The following is a 23,077-nucleotide window of genomic DNA, read 5'->3' on the forward strand; positions in this document are numbered from 1 at the left end:
AATCAAGTCTAGGTTTCTGCCTCTTGGGAAAGAATAAGCTTCTTGGAAAACTCATTCTCGGCAGCCGCTAGAACCTTCAGCTTCCCGTCACCCTCTGAGCACTTGGCCTGCCACACTCTCACTCAGCATCTCCTCGGCATGGGGTCTCTATAAACCACACCTTCCCTGAAGCCATGTGTCTGGTCCTTCTCCTTTTGTGCTACCTGTGGCTCTCTAGGAGGTGAGCTCTGGTGTCCTCTTCCATGACTTTTCATCCCCAGAACCAGACCCTTTCCCATGTTCTGAACATCGAAGGGAGCCTAAAAGCAGTAATGGCTGTTCACACATCACCTATCTGGGCTGCTGTTCCAAGGCCCAAAATGGCCTTCAACTCATTTCAAGGCCCACCTCAGTCATCTCTGTCCGATTTGAACAAACCTTCTATCATAACTCTTTGTTTCATCACTGGGGCAACTTATGCAAATTTAGCAACTTACTGGTATACTTTATAGTCCATGGAGTATGTGAGCTAAACGTTTAGACTCATGAAACTCACATGAACCCCAGGTGCTTTACCCCAAAGAATCGAGGAAGAGCCTCAGCTTGCCCACAAAACAACGTTGGACACTAGTCCACTACAGAAGTCTACATAGACAAATATTCCCATTGCTACCCAAGGTGACAGCCCAGGAGACAAAGTCCACCTAGGGCAGGAGCTGGAGGCACTCTGGCTTCAAGAAACCCCAGAGAGATGGGGCTGCAGGGATGGCTCAATGGATTTGAGCACGGGCCAAGGTGGGTGTGATGGCCCATGCCTTTAATCCTAGCACTTGGAGGCAGAGTGGATCTGTATGAGGTCTAGACCAGCTAAGGCTACATAGTGAGACCCTGCTCAAAAAAAAAAAAAAAAAAAAAAGGAGCAGTGGTTGCTCCTATAGAAGACCCAGGCTCAGTTCCCAGCACACACATGGTAGCTCATAACTGTCTGTAGCTCAGTTCTAAGGGATCCAACATCCTCTTCTGGGCTCTGTGGGCACAAGACGCACATGTGGTACACATACATACATGCAGACCACACACACACACACATACACACACACAATCTAAATAATTTTTTTTAAATACTGGTGTACTCAGCAAGTTCAGAGCATTCATTTTCCCAGTCCAGATGCAGATTTTTCAAGTTTGTTATCAATGTTTCCTAGTAACACAATGGATTTCTATAATTTAGAAACCAGTTAATAGCCTTTTGTTTACTAACTTCACTATTGTTTAAATAATATTGCTTCTTATGTTCATTTACTAAATGAACGTGTGTGTGTGTGTGTGTGTGTGTGTGTGTGTGTGTGTGTGTGTGTGTTTTGCAGGGCTTTGCACTCTACCATTGAGCTACATCCACAACCCAGCTGAAATTCTTTCAATGTAGCAAAACATACATACTTTTGTTTATAATGAACATATTAATTACTTTTCTGTTGCTGTGATAAAGTACCATGACCAAGGCATCTTATAAAAGAAAGTGTTTAATTGAGCTTATGGTTCCTGAGGGTTAGAGTCCATAATGGCAGAGCAAAGGCATGGTGATAGAAACAGCTGAGAGTGCACATGTCCAGCTGCAAGCAAAAAACAGAGAGAGCACACTGAGAATGGCATGGAGTCCTTTGGAACCTCAAAGCCCACCCCCACTGACACACCTCCACCAACAAGGCCACACTTCCTAATCCTTCCCTAACAGTTCCACTAACTGGGGACCAAGTATTCAAATATATGAGCTCATGGAGGTCATCCTCATTCAAACCACCACAAGTACACATCTCTCCATGTTTCTCTTGCAGTCATATATCCTCTTATGAGTTGTCCAGTGGGGTCTTTAGGACTTTTTGTTTTGTTTTCCTGATATGTATGAAGTCTTTACTCTTTCATACAATTTCAATTTTCAAGAAATACATGAATATATTCTTCTTTGTGAAAAATGTTGTAGAAAAAGCTTAGGATCCCTCTAAGAATATGCAATGGTTTTATCCATCTGAGATTTATATTATGATGTATGTATGGGTTAGGATCTAAATGCATCTTCTCAAAATTGCTAAGTAACTTATTAAACCTTACTTCCTTTATATGTATATTTGTAATCTCCCTTTATCTCTTTTATAAATTTTTAGATATATATTGGAGTTTATCCTGTTCATTCTGCTGGAAGACTATTTTAATGCTGTAGGAATTGTCTTTCTTTGGATTTGTGATTTTTATTTTTATTTAAGCATTTATGTTAGTATATATGGCATCCCTTCTTTTCATATCTACTTAAGAACTTTGAACTGGAGGCAGGGTCTCACAAGTTAGCCAGGCTGCTTACAAACTCTTGGGTCCATGGAATCCTCTGATTATCAGTGGGACTATTATACTATACCACTATGCCACACTGATCCAATGACTTTTTATTTAAGTTGGAGAGTACTTTCCTTCTTTGATATCCCTGTAGCTGAAGTTTTCTTGGTCCTGCCTGGCCCATGGTCAGGACAAATCTCTCCCACTCACGTCCCCCAAGTAAACACACTGAGACTTATATTACTTACAAACTGTATGGCTTAATGGCTCAGGCTTCTTGCTAACTGTTCTTCTATCTTAAATTAACCCATTTCTATTAGTCTATAAGTTGCCACGTGGCTCCTGGCTTACCGGTATCTTAACATGTTTCTTCTCATTACAGAGCCTGGCAGGTCTCCCTGCCTCAGCCTTCCACCTCCCAGCATTCTCCTCCTCCTTGTCCGGCCTACACTATCCTTCCTGCCTCGCTACTGGCCAACCAGCATTTTATTTATCAATCAATCATAGAAATATACATTTATAGCATACAAGACATCCCACAGCATATCCCTTGCTTTAATTGGTACACAGTACTTCTCCTTGGCATCAGTTTTATGCTGGTTTTGAAGCAATTTGGTATTGTACAAGCTGTCCTGATTACTGATCCCTCCACTGCTTTGAGAATGAGCCTGGCAATGGGATAGTTCCCATTCTATTCCAATCGGTCCTGTATATCCATGCAAAAAGCAGTTCCACTACCCAATGCAGCATTATTGAATTTGTCTTGGAAATATAAGATATTAAGTCAACTTTTCCCACTGGAAATAGAGATCCTATTGATTTAGGTTTGTTCACTGGTGTTCACCTTATTGTAACCCTTTCTCTACTACAGTAGTTTGGTACTGATTTCTTTATAAATCTGTGTCTTCTGACTCTGGTTCAGGGTTTTTTCTTTAATATCCCAATGTATTAAAAACTGCTTACCATCATAAAAATAACATTTCTTTCTTTCAAGGAGGGCAATTATGATTCTTCTTACAGGTGGCAAATATTAAAAAAGAGACTCACATTGTGTGGTACAAAGACGAGCGGGAGATATCAGTGGATGAGAAGCATGACTTTAAGGATGGCATTTGTACTCTGCTCATCACAGAGGTGGGTGGCTACAGACATGAGAGCTGCTGGCTATGGATTACAATTCTCCCAACAGAAACTAGATTCATCAGTCATTCCATGCCCAAAGGACTCACAACAGCTTACATCTGAATGCTATAGGAACATACTTACAATCCCAGTGGTGGAGACAAAGAGACAGGGGGGTCCCGGGGGCTTTGTGGTCACTCCAGCCAAATTGTAGAACACCAGGTCCTAGTAAGAGACTCTATCTCAGAAAACAAGGTTGGAGCTGGAGAGATGGCTCAGCTGGTAAGAGTACTAGTTGCTCTTCCAGAGGACCTGGATCTGAGTTCCAGCATGCACATGGTGACTCATAACCACCTGTAACTCCAGTCCTAGGGGATCCAATGTTCTCTTCTATTCACTTTATTGTAATCCTTTCTCAACTAAAATAGTTTGGGCCTGATTTCTTTAGAAATCTGTGTCACTGTACTCAGTCCCAACATACATATGGTGTAGAGACATACATATGGCTGTCAGAACACCCATACACATAAAATAAAAATAAAAGGTTGAAAACAAACAAAGAAGGTATATGGCTCCTGAAGAGTAATACCCAAGGTTGATCTCTGGCCTCTAAGCACATGCATCTTATATGCACATCCATGCATACCCACACAATATACACTCACACACACATGCATATATGCACACACAGAGACACACTTATACACACAAATGCAACAACCAAATCTGAGCTGTGATAAACTGTAATGTTCATTTTCTCCTCAGTTTTCCAAGAAAGATGCTGGATTTTATGAAGTTATCCTGAAAGATGACCGAGGAAAAGACAAGAGCAGACTGAAACTTGTGGATGAAGGTGACTCTCCCAGCTTCTGGGATCTGTCTCATGGGTTCTACAGCTACCAGAATGATGACTGGGGCTGGGCTAGCCACGGAAGTCATGCTGATTTGTGTCCAATGATTTGGGTTTAATTGAAATTCCAGCAGAGCAAACTACTGTTCTTTTTCAAAAATATTTTCTCTTTTGGACTTCCTAGAAATCAAAAGTATACTTTTGATCCTTAGAGAATTTATAGCCCACACACCTCTAGAAGTCTGTTTCCAATTTATATCATCATTTTTCTCTCAACTCTACAAAAATGTTCTAGGATCAAAACCTTCTATGAGGAACATACTAAAAAAGAGCCCATTGTTAAGGATGGTAAGGAAGATTTAAGTATGAAATTTGAAGCCTTGCAGTTATTAGCAAAGCAAAGCAGCGGTTTCCATTTTTCAGACTTACTAAGGACAAACATATCATGATAATAAGCAGCTACTTATAACCCCACCTCCAACCTCCAGTTCTCTCCCTCAGTAGGGCAGGATTGCAGTCAACCAGCAGATGCTTTAGAGTTTGCCTTCCAGCTCTCAGAAGAGCTGGGGCCATGGAGGGCCAAGCAGCTAGACAGTAAATTCATTAGAAACTGATATCACAGATAAGAAAACTCCTGTTATTCAAACTCAGGCTTCCCCAGACTTCAGAAGAAAGAGTGTTCCAAAGCCAACAGGCTTCCTGGAAATTCCAAGTGAGGCCTTTCCTAGACTGTTCATACAAACAATCCAAGAAAATAAGTCAAAACAAGCAGAAACTTTAAAAAAATCTTATAAAAATTAAGTTATTTCACCAAAAAAACACTAATTATCAATGGTCAACACATTTACTGGCTGTCGATTGACTTTCACTAGACAGGGACTTTTTGAGAGGTAATGGCTTGAAATTTGACCTTATACGGAGTATGTTCATGCTCACATTTTGTCTATGACTCTCTACAGCCTTCCAAGAATTAATGACTGAAGTATGCAGGAAGATAGGTAAGTTACCATTTCCTGACCATGCTTGAGTATGCTCCTGCCAGGGTGAGCTTACAGCTGCTTGAACTGTGCCGTTTTCCTCCTCAGCTTTGTCGGCTACAGACCTGAAAATCCAGAGCACAGCGGAGGGCATCCGGCTGTACTCCTTTGTCACTTACTACCTGGATGATTTGAAAGTTAACTGGTCCCACAAGTAAGTAATGCAAACTGACTTGCTTGGTAGACATTTCCCCACTGGCCAATAGGAATGAAAACAAAAACCCCTTTCAAGTAAGAGGGTTCATATTGAGGAGCACAGGACATAATCCCTCCCTTACTTCAGGTTAGGCCTTTCCCTCAATGCATGCATAGTGAGGTACCAATAATGGCTACATTAGGCAGAATTTTCCTGTCCCACCCACCTGCTCCCAAATAACGAACATGGAGACTTAAGATTATTTATAAATGCTTGGCCAATAGCTCAGGCTTGTTACTAACTAGCTCTTACAACTTAACCCATTTTTATTCATCTGTGTGCTGCCCTGAAGCTCGTGGCTTTTAACTCTATCCCATTTTGTGTGTCCAACTTGTTCTCCATCTGGCTGGCCCCTCATCTGACTCTGCCCTTTTTCCCATCATGCTGTTTGGCTTTCCCACCTAACTTCCTGCCCAGCTATCAACCTGTCAGTTTTTTATTAACCAATAAGAGTAATACATATTCATAGTGTACAGAAAGATTATTCCCAGCATTTCCCCCTTTTTGTTTAATTAAAAAGGAAGGCTTTAACTTTATCATAGTAAGATTTTATGAAACAAAAATAGTTATTAAGAATTACAGTTTCTGGGCATGGTGGTACACACCTTTAATCCCAGCACTTGGGAGGCAGAGGAAGGTGGATCTCCATGAGTTCAAGGCCAACCTAATCTACAGAGTGAGTTCCAGGATAGGCTCCAAAGCTACACAGAGAAACCCTGTCTTAAAAAAAAAAAAAAAAAAAAAAAAGAATTATAGTTACAATATACAGTCCATTTGTATTTGACAAAATTAGAGAAAATACTCAATTATATATCCTATCTTGGTGAGTCTAAAGTTACACATTTAATTTATCTTTTATTATAACTAAGAAAAACTGTAACTATGACTATCTAGTCTTCAGTTCCATCAAAGACTCCAGAGGGATGAAATGTTACCTAATGACAGGGACATCTGGCTGCCTGGACAGTCACCCTAGATTCTGTAATGTTGGAGCATCCAACTATGGCCTGGTATATCTGACAGACATTTCTGTGAAGCAGGGAATTTTGAAGGACTGTCCTATCTTGTCTTGGCAAAGTTTTGCAGTCTCCTTCTTTTGTGTCCTGCTGGTCTGGTTTAGACAGTAACTGTCAGTAATTGAGGCAAGGGCAGTTTCTTTGCCCAAATGGCTACCTTTTGCCATAAAGGAAGCAAACTCCATATGGAGTTTCTTTGATGCCCATTATCTTCTCTGAAGTAGATTTGTGCTGCCAGGAGCAGACATGTCTCACTGTCATGAAAAGCCTTAGGTTATTAAACATATTAAATGACATATTCTGTAGGTCTTTGAAGTGTTTGAAGACCATCTATCTAAATATATCTGCTTATGACCTAGAAAACATACTTAACATGACTATAAGTTTGACTATTATAGATGACTATTAATCTGTATTTCTTAATTATATATTACATTTTTTTTTTGAGACAGGGTTTCTCTGTGTAGCTTTGTGCCTTTCGTGGAACTCACTTGGTAGTCCAGGCTGACCTCGAACTCACAGAGATCCACCTGGCTCTGCCTCCTGAGTGCTGGGATTAAAGGCATGCGCCACCACCACCCGGCATATATTACATTTTTGAATAAGCTGCATAAACATGATACCTTAAACAAGAATAGAAACATACATACAGTATAACAAAATTAACTTTAAATTTGTATCAATATATAAAAATCTATACCAATATAAAATATGTAAGACTAATAGTTACTTTTTTGGTTAAAGAATAGATTCAACAATCTACCCTTTTATCCTATCATTTCTATATCCCCACTTTTTCTTTTCAGAACAAGATCCCTGACTCTAATCTCCTTTGGTTAGTTCTTTCCCTGACCATTATCCATAACAACTTGTAACCAACCCCCTTAAATGATAATAAATATCCATAACTTATTTTTTTGGTAATGTGGGCATAGTTTTCCAGAGTACTTCCTGCTCACTGGGGGCACTGGTAATCTTTGGGGGACTCTGAGAAAATTTAGGATAATTGTCTTAGCTGTAGTATTCTGTGAGGCTGGACTATCTCAGTCAGTAGCCTAAAGCTGTTCTGAATGCAGAATTCTGAGGATACTGTCATAGAGGCATTTTAAAATGCTGTATCACCTGGGCCATCTGTTTTCCTTGGTGTCTGGTCCCCTTGCTCTAAAAATACATAAACTTTTAAAAGTAACATACAAGTCTGCATTAATACAAGTGTAGACTAGGCATTGTGCACAAGTCAGCCAAAGATGATTTTTTGTTATGTGTTTAAGCAGGTAAAATATATATCACATGTCTTGTAGTTCTTCTAGGCTTATTTTTTTTTTATATCTGTAGTCAGGATTTCAGGGGGGTCTTCCTCTATCAAATCTGATTTTCTTTAACTTTGAACAAATCTATAGTATTTTATTTTCTATGGAAATAAAAGCAGAACCTCTTTTCTAAAGTAATGTATCTTTTGACTTCCATTTTGAAGTCAAGAATTTTTAAAATATATAGGTTGGTTTAATCCAGGAGCATTTATAATCAAATGTCTCTTAGCAGCTATTACTCCTTCCTCAGCAGTCAAAAAATTCAGACAACACAATAACATACAGTATGCAGACTCTCTGTGTATATTCCATCTTTACATGACTTTTTTCTTTTAAATTCCTTTGTTCTCCTTTATTTTATTATTTTAAAGGACTTTATTTTATTATTTTAAAACTATATTTTTAGTCCATGACTATATATATTCTTTCTTTTCTTTCTCCCAAGCCTATGTATATTTTTAAATACATGTAAACCATTTAGAGGATCTTTTTGTCTAAATCTGCCCTCACTGCATATCTCCATCTTTTCTGTCTGCATGAGCAACAAAACTGCAGCATAACTTCAATCATGGTGTGTTGGTGGCTGGCTCCTCCCCCTCAGTTCCCTGAGAGTCTAGTTTTACTGCCCCAACTCTGGGAAGTTTCTGGGTCCATGCCACCACTGAATAGTGTGCCACCTGCTGCTCAGAAACACCATTTAAGTGTTTGGTAGAAGGGCCTCTGAAAAGAGCTGTGCAGTTTTTGCCACTAGCAGTGAGCCAGAAAGCTGGCTCTTAAAGGATCTGTGCCTCTGCTCGCTGCCAGTCAACAGAGCCCAGTCGGAAAATCTGGCTACCAAGAAACCATACTTGACTCCATTCTTATATGTTTAGAACCCTTTTTTTTTTTTTTTTAATTTTTTTTTTTTTTTAAAGATTTATTTATTTATTAATGTATACAGTGTAATGTCTGCCTGTAAGTCTGCAGGCCAGAAGAGGGCACCAGATCTCATTACAGGTGGTCGTGAGCCACCATGTGGTTGCTGGGAATTGAACTCAGGACCTCTGGAAGAGCAGTCAGTGCTCTTAACCTCTGAGCCATCTCTCCAGCCCTAGAACCCTTTTTTAAGTTTTATCAGATTTTATGTGGAAATTCTGGCCAAACATTTGGGTATCATATGTAGGTGGAGTTTTCCTGTCCCAACCGCCTGCTCCCAAATAACAACATGGAGACTTAAGATTAGTTATAAATGCTTGGCCAATAGCTCAGGCTTGTTACTAACTAGCTCTTACAACTTAACCCATTTCTATTCATCTGTGTGCTTCCCTGAGGCCCCTGGCTTTTACCTCTATCTCATTTTGTGTGTCCAACATGTTCCCAACTGGCTGGTGATTCCTTGTGAGCAGTCATCCTCTCATTTAACAATCAGAAAAAACTGATCTCCCAGGGGCTCCATCCTGTATCCTCCTTGCCGACTACAGATGAACTCTTATGGCCTTGCAGTGGCAGCCACCTACATATTCAGTGTATTCATTGTGATTATTCACAGAAGGATTATTCCATAGCAGCTACAGTATGTCTTTCTTGTGATAGAAGAAGTATCATTATTCATAGACATCTCTGTACTGTAGCCTCCACCTGAGACAGCCATGTATAAGCTACCTCCATTCTGCCAACCATCCAGAGCTGTGCTTGCAGCCCTGTATACATTCACTCAGCTCATGTGATCTGAAACAAAACTGAAGCAATGTGCACTAGGAGACCCCAAGTATCCTGTCATCTGTGTTCGTAGCCGTTTCCCATAGAAGTCTCATCCTGAGAAGATCCCTGGCTTATCACTGTTGGTTACAGCAGCTGGCATAATCAGGTGTTAGCATCTTGCATCTTGCTTGTCCACCCTCAGCAGTGACTAGCTATAATTCATTGTATATTTCAAAAAGCTATAGGAAAGGATTTTGTTTTTGTTTTTGTGGTTTTTTGTTTTCCCCGGAGCTGAGGACTGAACCTAGGGCCTTGCACTTGCTAGGCAAGCGCTTTACCACTGAGCTAAATCCCGAACCCTAGGAAAGGATTTTGAAAGCTTTCATCGTAAAGAAATTATAATCAGGCCAGGTGTGGTGGTGCTCATCTTTAATCCCAATAGTTGGAGGCAGAGGAAAGCAGAACCTTGTGAGTTTGAGGCCAGACTGATCTACATAGTGAGTTCCAGGCCAGTCAGGGCTACATAAAAATAAAAGGAAGGGAGGAAGGGAGGGGAGGAGTAAGGAAAGGAGGGATGGTGGCACACAGCCATAATAACGGTATTTGGAAAGTTGAGGCAGAAGAATTTTAAGTTCAAGGGCAACATGGGCTACATAGAGAGCTTCCAGCCATCTGGGCTGCATAGCAAGATCTTGCCTCAGAAAACAATGTCAAAGTCACGTGATGCCGAGGATGGTGGATTATAGATGCATGCCTGTAATTCCAGTACTACAGAGGCAGGAGGATTAAACATTTGAGAGCAACTTGTGCTATGGAGCGAAACCTGTCTCAAAACAAGCAAATAAAACCAAAACAGCAGACCTGACATTACCCCATTAAAACACGTATCAGTTAAAAATTAATTTAAGGGGCTGGAGAGATAGCTCAGAGGCTAAGAGCACTGACTGTTCTTCCAGAGGTCCTGAGTTCAATTCCCAGCAACCACATGGTGGCTCACAACCATCTGTAATGAGATTTGGCGCCCTCTTCTGTATACATAATGAATAAATAAATCTTTAAAAAAAAATTTAAAAAAAAATTAATTTAAAAAAGAGCCTAAGGCTAGTGGTGTAGCTCAATGTTAAAGCACTTGCCTAGTGTGCACTAGGCCCTGAGTTCAATCCCCAGCACCACCAAGAAGAAAGAAGAAAAAAAGAAAAGAGAAAAAGGTAAGCTGAACAGGTAACCAGATCTGGGTCCCACAGAGCGTTTGTTAGTGTTGACTCATATACAGGCTGGTATTTGATTGGGCTGTTAGGCATTTTCTGAGTTCTAAAAGTAGGAAGCAAAATGCCAGTGTGGAATGCTTGGGCTTTTGGTCCTTTGTTCTCTTTTTTCAGAAAACGTTGCAGGGAAGTGATTAAAATTTAGTTCTAGGAAATTCCTCTGTGACACCCAGGACATTATATCAGTCTGAAGAATGAGGGAGTAAAATTAGCTGGATCATCAATCAGAACTCTGTGTCTTAGTGTCTTAGAGCCAGTGAGATGGCTCCGTGGGAAAAGGCACTTGGGCCTGAGTTCTGTCCCCAGGACCTAACTGACTCCAACAAATTGATCTCTGACCTCCACACATGCACTGTAGCATGTACGTACACACACACACACACACACACACACACACACAGAGAGAGAGAGAGAGAGAGAGAGAGAGAGAGAGAGAGAGAGAGAGAGAGAGAAATAATCAAATAGGTAAATGCAGTATTTTTAAGTTGTGTCCTTTGTTAAAGAATCATTTATTCAAGGGCTGGAGAGGGAGCTCAGTGGTTAAGAGCACAGACTTACCTTCCAGAGGACCTGAGTTCAATTCTTAGCAACATGTCAGGTGGTTCATAACCACCTTTAACTCCAGCTACAGAGGATCTGACTCCTCTGGCCTCTGTGGGCACCTGCACTCATGTGTATCTGGCCTCTGCAATACATATACACATAATTAAAAATAAGTCTTTTTAAAACATAATTATTTTTTAAAATGAGAGCATTGAAAATAGAGTTTTAGAAACTTGCTGTTGGAATAGCAAGGCCGGAACTTCCTATAGCTTTGGTCTCGTCTACATGAGTTTCTCCAATATTTATTTGCCGACACGAAGTTCAGAGACCGAGAATTGTACCATTATTTTTCGTAAGTCTGAGGCAAAGTGAGAAGAAAAAAAACACACCTTAAAGTGGGCATTAGCCTTGACTCTGTCTTTATCTTCCTTAGCAAGTCACTTTATTCTGTGGATTTTATTTTTCTCGTGTAAAATCAGAACAATGGAATCCATTCTATCTGAAGTACTTAACATATAGAAAGCACCATTGTGCGAACCAGACAGAGACTAAATAACTCATGCAAAGCAGAGAACTAACTGTCTTCCTGTCTGACTGCTATTATTCAGGCTAAAACCTGCAGGGGACAAACGTGTTTCTTTACTTTAGTTTTATGGCATTGAATTGCTAGGATATTTACAGATATATTAATAAATAATCTTATAGTATGTAGTGTTATAAGAAAAATATTAAATATTTATTGGAAGCTAAATTTTTTTGGAAAAAATAAGTTTGCTTTGAAATTTTATTTAAGCTATAAACTTTGCACATGGTTTTTTGGAAAATACATTTATAGATATTAAAAAATAGATTTATAATATGATATCCTCAACAGTTTTGTTTGCCCCTTTATGCACATTTAAAGAACTTTCTTTCTAATTTTTTATAACTCTGTATGTATATATGGTAATTTTACATACTGCTTTTTTAAAGAATGGATTGCATTTGTTTCGTGTGTGTACATGCGCACATGCCACAGCACACACGGAGGTCAGAGGACAGTTTGCAGGAGTCAATTCTTTCCTAACATGTGAGCTTCAGGGAATCACTCCAGTTGCCAAGCTCGACAACAAGCACCTTTAGCCCCTGCTCCATCCACTGGCCCTACACTGCATTTTTAGATTTCCTCACAGCTTCACAAAATCTTCATGAAGTATCTTTTGACAATATGAGAACATCACTCTGCCGCGGCCTCCTTTGGTCTGTAACAGTAGTGTTTCTACACAGTCGGATCACAACGGCAAGGGCTGTATCTCACTTGTTCTCACACAGGATCACAGCACACGCCGCACGGGTCTTGACAGCCACTCTGCTTTGTATTCACTTCTGACTCTACTACCAAGTGTGTATTTATGTGTTTGAAGTAGCTTTGGAGCCACACATGTCAACAGATGTCATGCCCAGATAGTCCCCGTCATTGTGTCTTTACTTATCCAGTTTGGCCACAGGACATTTGTGCTAAATATGCAGCAAAACAGTATGTAGTTTGGCCTTTCACCTTTGAATATCTCCTTAATCCTAGAAATGAACCCAAGCAAACCCAAAGATAATAAGTGCCACTGAGAAGTACTGGTCTTGAGATCTATCCTGGGGCCCAGGCTACAGCGGTCAGTTAAGTAGATGTTCAGGCTATCAGTCCCAGGTCCTTGGAATCCAAGTGCGGGGCTTCATGGCCCATAATGACCCTGAAGCAGAACAGCATAAGCAGGCCTCCTGTTTTCTGGGAGTCTGTGAAGGTTTACGGTGTATCACCTGATAAGAAACAGAGGAAAGCTCATCAGGAATGACACTTTCTTTTGCCTTCACAGTGGGACTGGCATAAAGTACACAGACAGAGTTAAGAGCGGAGTCACTGGGGAGCAGATCTGGCTGCAGATCAATGAGCCCACTCCAAATGACAAAGGGAAGTACGTAATGGAGCTCTTTGATGGCAAGACTGGACACCAGAAGACAGTGGATCTTTCTGGACAAGGTAAATGTACTCATTACAATTCACTGTAGAGTGAACCAGAGGGAAGTGAGGTTATTACACAGTGACGCCAAAGAAGTTGGCGTTGGTGACACTTGTGTTGAGTGGACCTGTTCTGATTGGTTACTCTGAGTCCCAATGTTTTTGGAAACCTGACTTGTTTTTAGGTTCAATTTGATTATGTGTCACCTTATATGAATGACATCATCCTGGTTAGATTTGGTTGGCTGAGGACTAGTGTAGGAACTAGGCTAAAATAACAGCCTCCACTGCATTTTATTAATAATGGTTTTGGCAAGATAGTCTTAACTATCAAGAGTTTAGTGGGCAAACAACCATAAAAAGCAAGCTGGAGAGAAAAGCACAACTCTCACAGGAAGAGAGGTCCGTTGACTCATGATCACCTCCTTAAGAGCAAAGTGTGAAAAGTAATTGTGTGTGGGGACTGAAATCATCCAGTCCAAGAAAGCAGTTGATGGGACTAGAAAGACTGACTGCAAAGGGGACTCACTGACCTATCGGAGCTCCCGAAGGTGGAGGGTGTGACCAGGAGCAGAGGGGAAAGAGTTGATTCTGAAAATAACCATCATACAGGGCTCCTCTGTCCAAAGCTAGAGAGCAGTGGATGAGAAGAACCAGAGGAAAATGCTGAGCAGAACAGAGGAGGCTGGGGGGTCTAAGTCAGAAGGTCCCAGATGTCTTAGTCATCTGTTGAGGGATTGGGGTTTCTGTAGATCATTGAGGAAGGAAAGAAAGCATCAAGAGAAGCGAACAAATGACTTGCAGCCCTCACAGATCAAAGGTGGTGCACAATTACTGACTAAAACTTAAAAGTTGAGTCAACAGCTAAAATCACCAGGCCGTTTCTCCCCATCCTCTGACTATATTCTCTGCCCCCCGCCCCCATGCTTTCCTAAAGAATAAAATCTAGATAAAAGTCACCAAGGGAGGCTAGACTGGATTTCCTCCACTCCTTGGTGCATTAAGATGCAGTCTTAGTGTATCATAACTCTTCATGGTTTTCAACCTCAGAATAGATTCACAATGTATGTAGAGAACCACTTTCCAAGCATGCACTGAGGCGTGTGTGTGTGTGTGTGTGTGTGTGTGTGTGTGTGTGTGTGTGTGTACAGGCATGCACACATGGTGTTGTCTGAATACCCTACTCTCATGCCACCGCTACCTATTTTGCCTGAAAGACTCACTGAAGGATTTGTAGTCACGGGAGAAACTGCAGCAAAGAGGCAAGGGTCTTCTGAGCCACCTTGTCCCAGCCGCGCTGTGGGTTTCCCCCACCGTTCATCTGACTGTGGGAAACACAGGAGAAAGCGAAGAAAGCAGTGAGGGGGTGGAGAGGCTTAAAACATCTCAAAAATTAGTTTTAACCACACAGCTTATGCAGCTATCCCACTTCTAACCCCCTTTAAGACAAAGGGTGTGGATCCTCTCACCAGGGTTGCCATAGCCACCGATCACAGGTTAGCTTGACCACACTCCTTTTTCTGAGTTCAGTGTAGGGACCAGGAGGATTTCTGTGCTACCATCCTGGTTCAGCCTGAATCTCACTCATTTTTCAGATGAGGAAAAATAAGACCCAGCAACTTGAAGTTGACTTGATGCCTATTCTTCCATATATAAAATATGCATATAGACTAGTATTGTCTAAATATTCTTTAGACTTAAAATATGGGTCTTGGCTGGGGAGATGGCATCATGGGTTTAAGCACCCCCTGTGGAAGTCCGATGGCCTGAGTTCAGTCCCCAGAACCCACAGGAGAAGCTGGATGTCATAGTACACATCTATAATCTCAGTATGTCTGCCCTGAGATGTGGGTGTGAGTCGGGAAACTCGAAGGCCAGCCAGCCCAGCTGAGCAGCAGCAGAGACAAGAGACCCGATCTTACTGAGCACAGCTGGCGAGAACTGACTCCTGAAAGTTGTGTTCCAACCCCTCCACACAAGCCAACGCATACTCTCAACCCACACATAGGTTGTGGACACTTAGGTTGAGGCTGTGTGTCTGTGTGTGTGCATGCGTGCGTGCGTGCGTGCGTGCGTGTGTGTGTGTGTGTGTGTGTATTTCTTGAGCCCCAAAGGAAATGAAAGATGAGATAGAAGGATTTTAAAACAGAGCTGCCTTTTTTCATGATCTCGGTCACGGGTCTTACCCTGACGTCACAGGGATAAGATTATTTTAGAACAGTGTAATTTTCATCTTCTTATCTCACTTGCCCCACCTCTGTGCCAGTGAGAGGAGAGAGGAGGGACAGAAGGTGCGGGAGAATATGAGCAAAGACCAATGATTCATATCATGAAATGTCATAACGAAACCCATTATTTTGTATGCTAACAAAAAAATGTATTTAAAAATCAAAAAGAAAAAAAGTACAGTCTCAGGGCTCTGTTCTGTAATGGACAGCACACTGGACTTCAGGCCAGCCTTAGCATCAGTGTGATGCCCACTACTCAGTGTGTTCTCCTGCCCAAATGGGCCAAAAAAACCTGTCATGAAGACGGTTCAACTGTCTAGCCCAGGAGCCCACCAGGGATAACTTAATAAGAAAAAGCTTTTCTTCCCTTTTCTTTTCTCTTCTTTTTTTCTCAGGATGCTTAGACAACACACCTTTATTTGAAAGACTTTTATCCCCATTTTTTTCTTGGGTGGGACTGATAGCTAACTTTTTTGCTTACAGTTGAAGGGCCCTTGCTGAGATGAGAGCTTCTAGAATCTACCACCTCATATTTTCTACCTAGAGGGTGCTTGTCTTGTTGAGAGCATTTCACTGTAAGGTGCAGCCATAGGCAGTCTCCTGGAAAGGTCGGCAGTGACCTAGCCTTGGGACTTTAATCAGCCCTGTATATCATCAATTCTGACGGAGAAATTTTTAACTTTCTTTTTTTTCTTTTTCTTTTAAAGCATTTGATGAAGCCTTTGCTGAATTCCAGAGGTTAAAGTAAGTTCCCCTTCCTGGCAACTACCGCTTCTACTCAGTTACGTTCCTGGAACCCTGTGTACCACTTGCCTATCTGAGTATCAGAAAGAGTGTTTTGTTTCAGCAAGCACAGGAAAAGCCCCACTTGACACTTAGCTGAACTGCCAAAGAGCTCTGAAGTGGGCTGTGGACTGACTTTCCTCCCCAATCCGTGTGTTAAATGTAGTCCCAGCTTGTTGCAGTCCTTTGTATTACTCAGAGAAGATTTATAACTGCGAGAGCAGCTTTCTAAGCCTACACTGAGGGTGTGTGTGTGTGTGTGTGTGTGTGTGTGTGTGTGTGTGTGAGAGAGAGAGAGAGAGAGAGACAGAGACAGAGACAGAGACAGAGACAGAGAAGGACAGAGAGACAGAGAAACAGAGAGACACTACTTGAAGTGGCACTAATGAATCTTTTTTTGTCTGTCTCTGTCTCTCTCAACCACAGACAAGCTGCCATTGCGGAAAAAAGTAAGTAACTGCCTTTCACATTTAGCACAGAGGCAGACTCAAAGTCAAAACTTCATTTTCCCAGCGTATCTACAGATGATAATGGTTTTTGTTTTTTGTTTTTTTTTCTTGTTGGGCTTGGTGACACAAGCCTTTAATCACAGCACTTGGGAGGCAGAGGGAGGTGGGTCTCTGTGAGTTCAAGGCCAGCCTGGTCTACATAGGGAGTTCCAGGACAGCCAGGACTACAGAGTGAGACCCTATCTCAAAACAGAAAATGGATTTTTTTTTCTCTTCTTTCTTTCTTTTATAAATTGTAGGTGCTCTACATATGTTTCCACTTTAGTCTTATGTCTGCAGGAAGGTCTCAATTATGACATCTAACTCTTGTCCTCTGAAGCCATCCTAAGAAATCTCTTGGTTACAACCATGTGATAGGTATTAGTCACTTGTAGGCACAATGTATCAGAAGATAATTAAACCCAGTAAAGGAAACAGGAGTCTGAAACACTGTCATTTTAACATTGGGTAAATTCATAGAAGCAAGGTTGGAGAGTCACAAGTTGAGTGAAATGGGCCATAGAATGTGAGGCTGGTAACCACAGTGCCCATGCCAGTCAGGAGTCCTCAGGGTGTGCTGCAGAAGGGCTCCTTCATCACGTGCTCAGACAGTCAGACCCAGAGCATACGTCCTGGCCAACAGCACCAGCCCTAGATTTCAGCACCTCTCATACCTATCACCTTCATCTATATACTCAGCCACAGACAGGCCTGCACAGCACCAAGACAAGGAAGCTATCTAAGGAAAGCCTCAAAGGAAGCCCACAACTGCACAAGCCTCTGGAGCCCCCAGAGTACAGCCCTCCAACTGTCCAACTGGTGCTCGTCACAGAGAAACCATAGAGGCCACACCCAACTCCGAGTCTCTACAGTACCATTTGTTCTGCTCCCTTGACCTTTGACCTGCTGAGCTACACGAGGGCTGGGGCTGGATAGAGCCATGAGAATTAGACAGCGGGTGTCTAAGAGATACAGTAGTCCGAAGCTGGTGCTTGAGGTACAGGCCCCTGTGTGTGTGTGCAGTAAGTGAGTAAAGAAGAGTTAAAGCCAGGGTCACTGAGTCATTTCTTACTCTGCATGTTGAAAGCAGTATTGAACTAACCATCAGGACAGGAAGAACTGACTTGAGAGATTTGTGTCACAAAATGGTTTTGAGGGTATGATCATTGGCCCTCCTGATTGCAGTGTTTAACCAGAAATTCCTGTGCTTGCAGATCGGGCCCGAGTCTTGGGTGGCCTCCCTGATGTTGTCACCATCCAGGAAGGCAAGGTGAGTTGAGGGTACCGTTGTCCCTGCCTCCACCTGGGGAACAGGTCCCAACAGCTACACTGTGGTCTTTTCTTTTGTATCCTCCTTCCTGTGTCTTTTTCCTGGCATCTGCACTTCACCAGAATAGCCAGATACAGGGTGAAAAGTTCAGCGTTCCAGTCGTGATGTCTGGTCAGCCCAGCATCAGGATGAAAGTCTGTCTTGTGGTGCTATATTTAGGCCATTTCTCCAGAGGCACATTTAAAAACCAACAGCAGCCATTAGGTTGTATGAAAATGAACCTGAAAACATTTGCTCATAACCCTGTAACAAAAGAAGAAATTATTCCAGCACACACTGGAAGGTGGCCTATGTTATTAAGAGTCTCATGGCTACAGGGAACACTCTGCCTCATAAGTTTCTATTAGCTCCATCTCCAATGAAAACCAACTTCTCTCCACTTGGCATTAAACTGGTGTTTCCTGGGTTCATATAATCTGAGATGAAATGAACATGATTTCTAACCTGTAAACCAGGCAGAGTGGTACTTGCCTGTAATCAAAGAACTCAGCAGGGGAGTTTAGAGTTCAAGGTCACCTTTGGCTACATAGCCAGACCCCATATCAATAAAAATAAGTTTAATAAAACTCTTACAAGTCCGGAGAGGCCGGTAGTGAAGTAAAACCTTCTCCCACTGAAAGGGCATTACTGTCTGCGATGGTGGGGGTGGGGAGATGACCGTAGCAAAGCAAGGCTGTGGATTCCATTCAGCATATTTCTCTGTAGGTGGAACATATCACAGTCAACTTTAAGCTCAGCCTTTGAGAGCAGCTTCTGTTCTTAAACTGTCTTTTCTGCTTTCCTCACTTAACGAGGTTGAAGTCACTGGGCAGCCGTAAAAATTAGGAGAGAAAGTATGAGAAAGCTCTCGAATCCACAACTCAGATCTGAGGGATGGGTGCTAGTTTTCCACAGTGCTCACAGTGTTTGGGATTTCTGTTTGATTTAGTTACATTTTACCCCAAGTAATCACTGATTTCCAAAAGTATTTACTTGGTCTGTTCAGATACATTTAATGACAATGGTTAGGCTCATTTAAAAATCATTACATGTATGTATTTATTTATTGGAGGACATGCCATAACATGTATGTAGAAGTCAGGGTACAACTTGCTAGTATCAGTGTTCTCCTTCTACAGTGTGGCACTGGGGGACTGAACTTGGGCCACTCGGTTTGGCAGCAAGTGTCTTTACCCACTGAGCCACCTCTCTGGCTTGTACTTTCCTTTCTGAAATGTACCCGTAGAGTAATTCAGTAAAAATGTTAATTAAAACTGGCATGGTGGCACCTGCTTATAAAGCCCAGCACTTGGGAGATATAGGCAAGAAGATCACAGGTCAAGCCTGAGCTACACAGCCTGTCTCAAAAACTTGCTAACTAATGATGAGGTGTAAGCAGGCTTTGTGATTTACCCAACTTTTTTTTTAAATAATATTCTACAATATTTGCCCATTTTTTTATTTTTTATTTTTTTAAGATTTATTATGTATACAGTGTTCTGTCTGCATGTATGCCTGCAGGCCAGAAGAGGGCACCAGATCTCATTATAGATGGTTGTGAGCCACCATGTGGTTGCTGGGAATTGAACTCAAGACCTCTGGAAGAACAGCCAGTGTTCTTAACCTCTGAGCCATCTCTCCAGCCCCGATTTACCCAACTTTGCTCCCGTAGAAGAGGCTATAAATGATAACATAAGATCTACATTCCTTTCCTAGCAATGCCAACTCTGTCCCTAGTCAAGATCATGTAATTTAGCATCTATAGCTATGGCAAGGGGTACAAAAGACACAGTGAAATATAACATACCTACCTGAACTGCAGTAGTAAGTGACATGCATCAAAAATGCAAACAGTGGCAAATGCAGGCAAAGATGTGGGGAAACTGAACTACTTATACATTGTTGGTAGGATGTCAGCCAAAATCATATCAACTTAGCAAAAGAGCTTGGCAATTTCTAGGGAGAAAAGTGAATCACCTATTTATCATACATCCCAGCAACTGCACCTGGGCATTTAGCCCAGAGATATGGCAACGTTAACATAAGAGCCTGTACTCTCTCTTCATAATAGCCCCAAACTGGAAATGGTATATATGACTGTTAGGGACATGCACATCACTAGTCAGCCATGAAGGACAGCAAGGAATCATGCTGACACAAAGAAGCAGCATGGAAAGTTTGCATACTGTAGATGGTGTCCATGTAACATTTTTGAAATGATGTTTTATAAATGGAAAAATCAGTAGCAGTTGCTGGAGACTGAGAACAGAGTTGACAATCAAAATGCAAAGATATGGAGCACGGTCTCAATGGATACATCTATAATGCAACTCCCACACCTTAGGCTTGGGAATCACTGCAGAAGGGGTGGGGAGCAGAATGATGGTAAGAGCCAGAGGATCAGAGAATCACTGTGAGACTGTGTCTCCTACTAGCATCAGAAGCTACACCCATAAAGTCTCACCAACATGACTTCCTAAACATGAGCTGAACAAGGACGACATCAATGGACACGCTAAAGTGGATGGGAAAGAGACCAAGAAACCTCAACCCTATACAAAGATCTACAGGCAGCTAAGGAATGCTGAGAGCCAGAGAAAAAGTCTGCCCTAGGGAAGAGAAAATCAATTGGTTATTCAATACCAAATGGTCAGCCCTGAAAAACACACATGCAAGGAACACTATACAGACTGAGCAGGTTATATTTAGGAATATATACATACATACATATACACATATACATATATGAATGTAACAACAATTAATGAAACAAGAGGCCATGAATTTGAAAGAGAGCAAGGAAGGGTATATGGGAGGTTTGGGAAGGAGGAAAGAGAAGGGGGGGAAATGATGAAATTATAGTCTCAGAAACTGTATTATAATATCAAAAAATAAAAGGTAATTAAAAAAAAGAACAGGGTTGAAAAGTTGAGGTGGGCCATGCAGCCTTTGAAGGACAGCACAAAGGGGACGTGTGATGATGGAAACATATCGACTGTTGTGCGTACAGAACGTTACACATTGACTAGAACAGTCTTACACACAGGCCTCTGTAGTGCTTCTGAGAGTCGCATGGGAATCTTGCCATTTTCTCAGCAAGGCAAAGTAAAGCTGCAGCCTAAATGTCAGCGTTTTAGAAGAGGGTTTTATTGGGGATGCATTGAGGCCAAGCAAGCACCTTTGGAACAACGCAGATCAGCAGGGGTTCAGGGAGCTAAAGAAAATGAGCAAGATGGAATGGGAAAATGAGTTAATTATGCAGAGCAGCTGCTGCCGTTCCACCGCTGGGCTCGGTGACGCAAATGAACCGCAGAAGGGAGCCGGTGGTGAGTATGGAGTGAGATTTCTCTGCTGATACAGCCCAGAGGCCACACCAGAGCAAAAGGCATCTGGGTGTTTTTGAAGCCAAGTGGAGATGGAGAACGGGAAGAAGGTTCCTCCGAGTGCGCTGACAATGAGCACTCTAGACTCCCCAAAGCCCTGCCAGCCCTTACAGACGCTACCCACACGTTACCTCAGAGTGTGACCACAGGTGCCAGCACATAACTGCTTTAAACCCCGGCCTGGGAGCCTTATAATCACCCTTTATATGAAGTTGGGTCAGCTTTATCACCTTCCTTCCCATGAACCTGTCTTGCAGGCCCTTAATCTCACTTGTAACGTGTGGGGCGACCCAACCCCTGAGGTGTCCTGGCTGAAAAATGAGAAGCCACTGGCCTCCGATGACCACTGCAGCCTCAAGTTCGAGGCCGGGAAGACGGCCTTCTTCACCATCTCGGGGGTGAGCACTGCAGATTCTGGCAAGTACGGGCTGGTGGTGAAGAACAAGTACGGCTCAGAGACCAGCGACTTCACGGTCAGCGTGTTCATCCCGGAGGAGGAAGCACGCAAGGGCGCCTCCGAGCCCCAGAAAGGCAACCACAAGTCCAAGTGAATGGAGACGGGCTGGAGCTGAGGAGAGCCAGGACCTGCTGAGCTACCCACCCACCATGCTGCTGTTGAGAAAATGATTTGGGTTACAGATGGGGAAGTGCTCCTGGTGTCTCCCCGTTTTCTGCTGGCTTGTGAGGAAGTTATCAGATCTCTTATTCATACATATGAGGCACCGATTAGTGACACTGTAAGGATTTGTATCTGCAGTTTATATGGTGAAACACTTAAGGAATGGTTTGAAGGAAGAAGGCCAGGAAATGTTGGAGAGATGTTGAGTGAGAGCAGAAGAAACAGGGCAGAGTTGGAAGCGGATGAAGTTTACCTGTAAGTTCTTGGGGGCGGTGTCTGCACTTGCCATTCAGTGAAAACAGAAGCACACTGTTGAGGCCGTGAGTGCGGCTGGTCACCGCTGCTGTAGTGATGGTGCATTTCTGACGGCAGCCTCGTGATGATGTGGCCTCCCTCCGTATGAATAAAGAGTCTCCTGCCTTTCCTCTTCCCCCTCGTGTCTCTGATCCTCACCACGTGGCTGCTTGGGTGGGGCTCTCCCACCTGTGGTAGCTCATCTCCCGATTTATAGCCTTGGGGCAAAAGCAATACCTTCTGGACATAGTTAGATAAACCTGAGGGAGGCCTATCAGTCAACTGAGGCTCAGAGTTCAAAATCACACCGACACTGCACATCTGATCACTTAGCCGACACTCCACCATTAAGATGGAATAGTCACTGATTAAAATGTGCCAATTAATTATGACAAGATGGCAAAATGCTGAAGAGTTCACACCTCCTTTCTCCTGTCAAAGGTGGGTATCTTAGTCTATGTAATGCTGCTATAACAGAACACCGGAAACTGAATAACTTATAATGGAAAGAGATTAATTTTTTCTGGGTTTTTTTTTGGGGGGGGCTGTTTTTTGTTGTTGTTGTTTTTGGTTTTTTCGAGACAGGGTTTCTCTGTGTAGCTTGGTGCCTTTCCTGGATCTTGCTCTGTAGATCAGGCTGGCCTCAAACTCACAAAG

The 23,077-nt window shown here is 42.4% G+C and overlaps 1 protein-coding gene across 2 annotated transcripts in view; it reads left to right on the forward strand.

Annotated features, from left to right (window-relative positions):
- Myom1 (myomesin 1) overlaps positions 1-22,558 on the forward strand; it is a 124,048-nt gene extending 101,490 nt beyond the window's left edge. The window contains exons 30-38 of one of the 2 annotated variants that reach the window (XM_059277910.1): positions 3,328-3,441; positions 4,195-4,282; positions 5,239-5,277; positions 5,365-5,470; positions 13,174-13,337; positions 16,252-16,288; positions 16,754-16,776; positions 18,030-18,085; positions 21,765-22,558. In XM_059277910.1, coding sequence (XP_059133893.1) covers positions 3,328-3,441; positions 4,195-4,282; positions 5,239-5,277; positions 5,365-5,470; positions 13,174-13,337; positions 16,252-16,288; positions 16,754-16,776; positions 18,030-18,085; positions 21,765-22,058 — 921 coding nt within the window. In that variant the 3' untranslated portion in view covers positions 22,059-22,558. The remainder of the gene's footprint in view (positions 1-3,327; positions 3,442-4,194; positions 4,283-5,238; positions 5,278-5,364; positions 5,471-13,173; positions 13,338-16,251; positions 16,289-16,753; positions 16,777-18,029; positions 18,086-21,764) is intronic. The other variant, XM_059277911.1, reaches the window with a different exon arrangement.
- The last annotated feature ends 519 nt before the right edge of the window (positions 22,559-23,077 follow it).

The sequence above is a fragment of the Peromyscus eremicus genome, chromosome 13, assembly GCF_949786415.1.
Source record: "Peromyscus eremicus chromosome 13, PerEre_H2_v1, whole genome shotgun sequence".
Lineage (NCBI taxonomy): Eukaryota > Metazoa > Chordata > Mammalia > Rodentia > Cricetidae > Peromyscus > Peromyscus eremicus.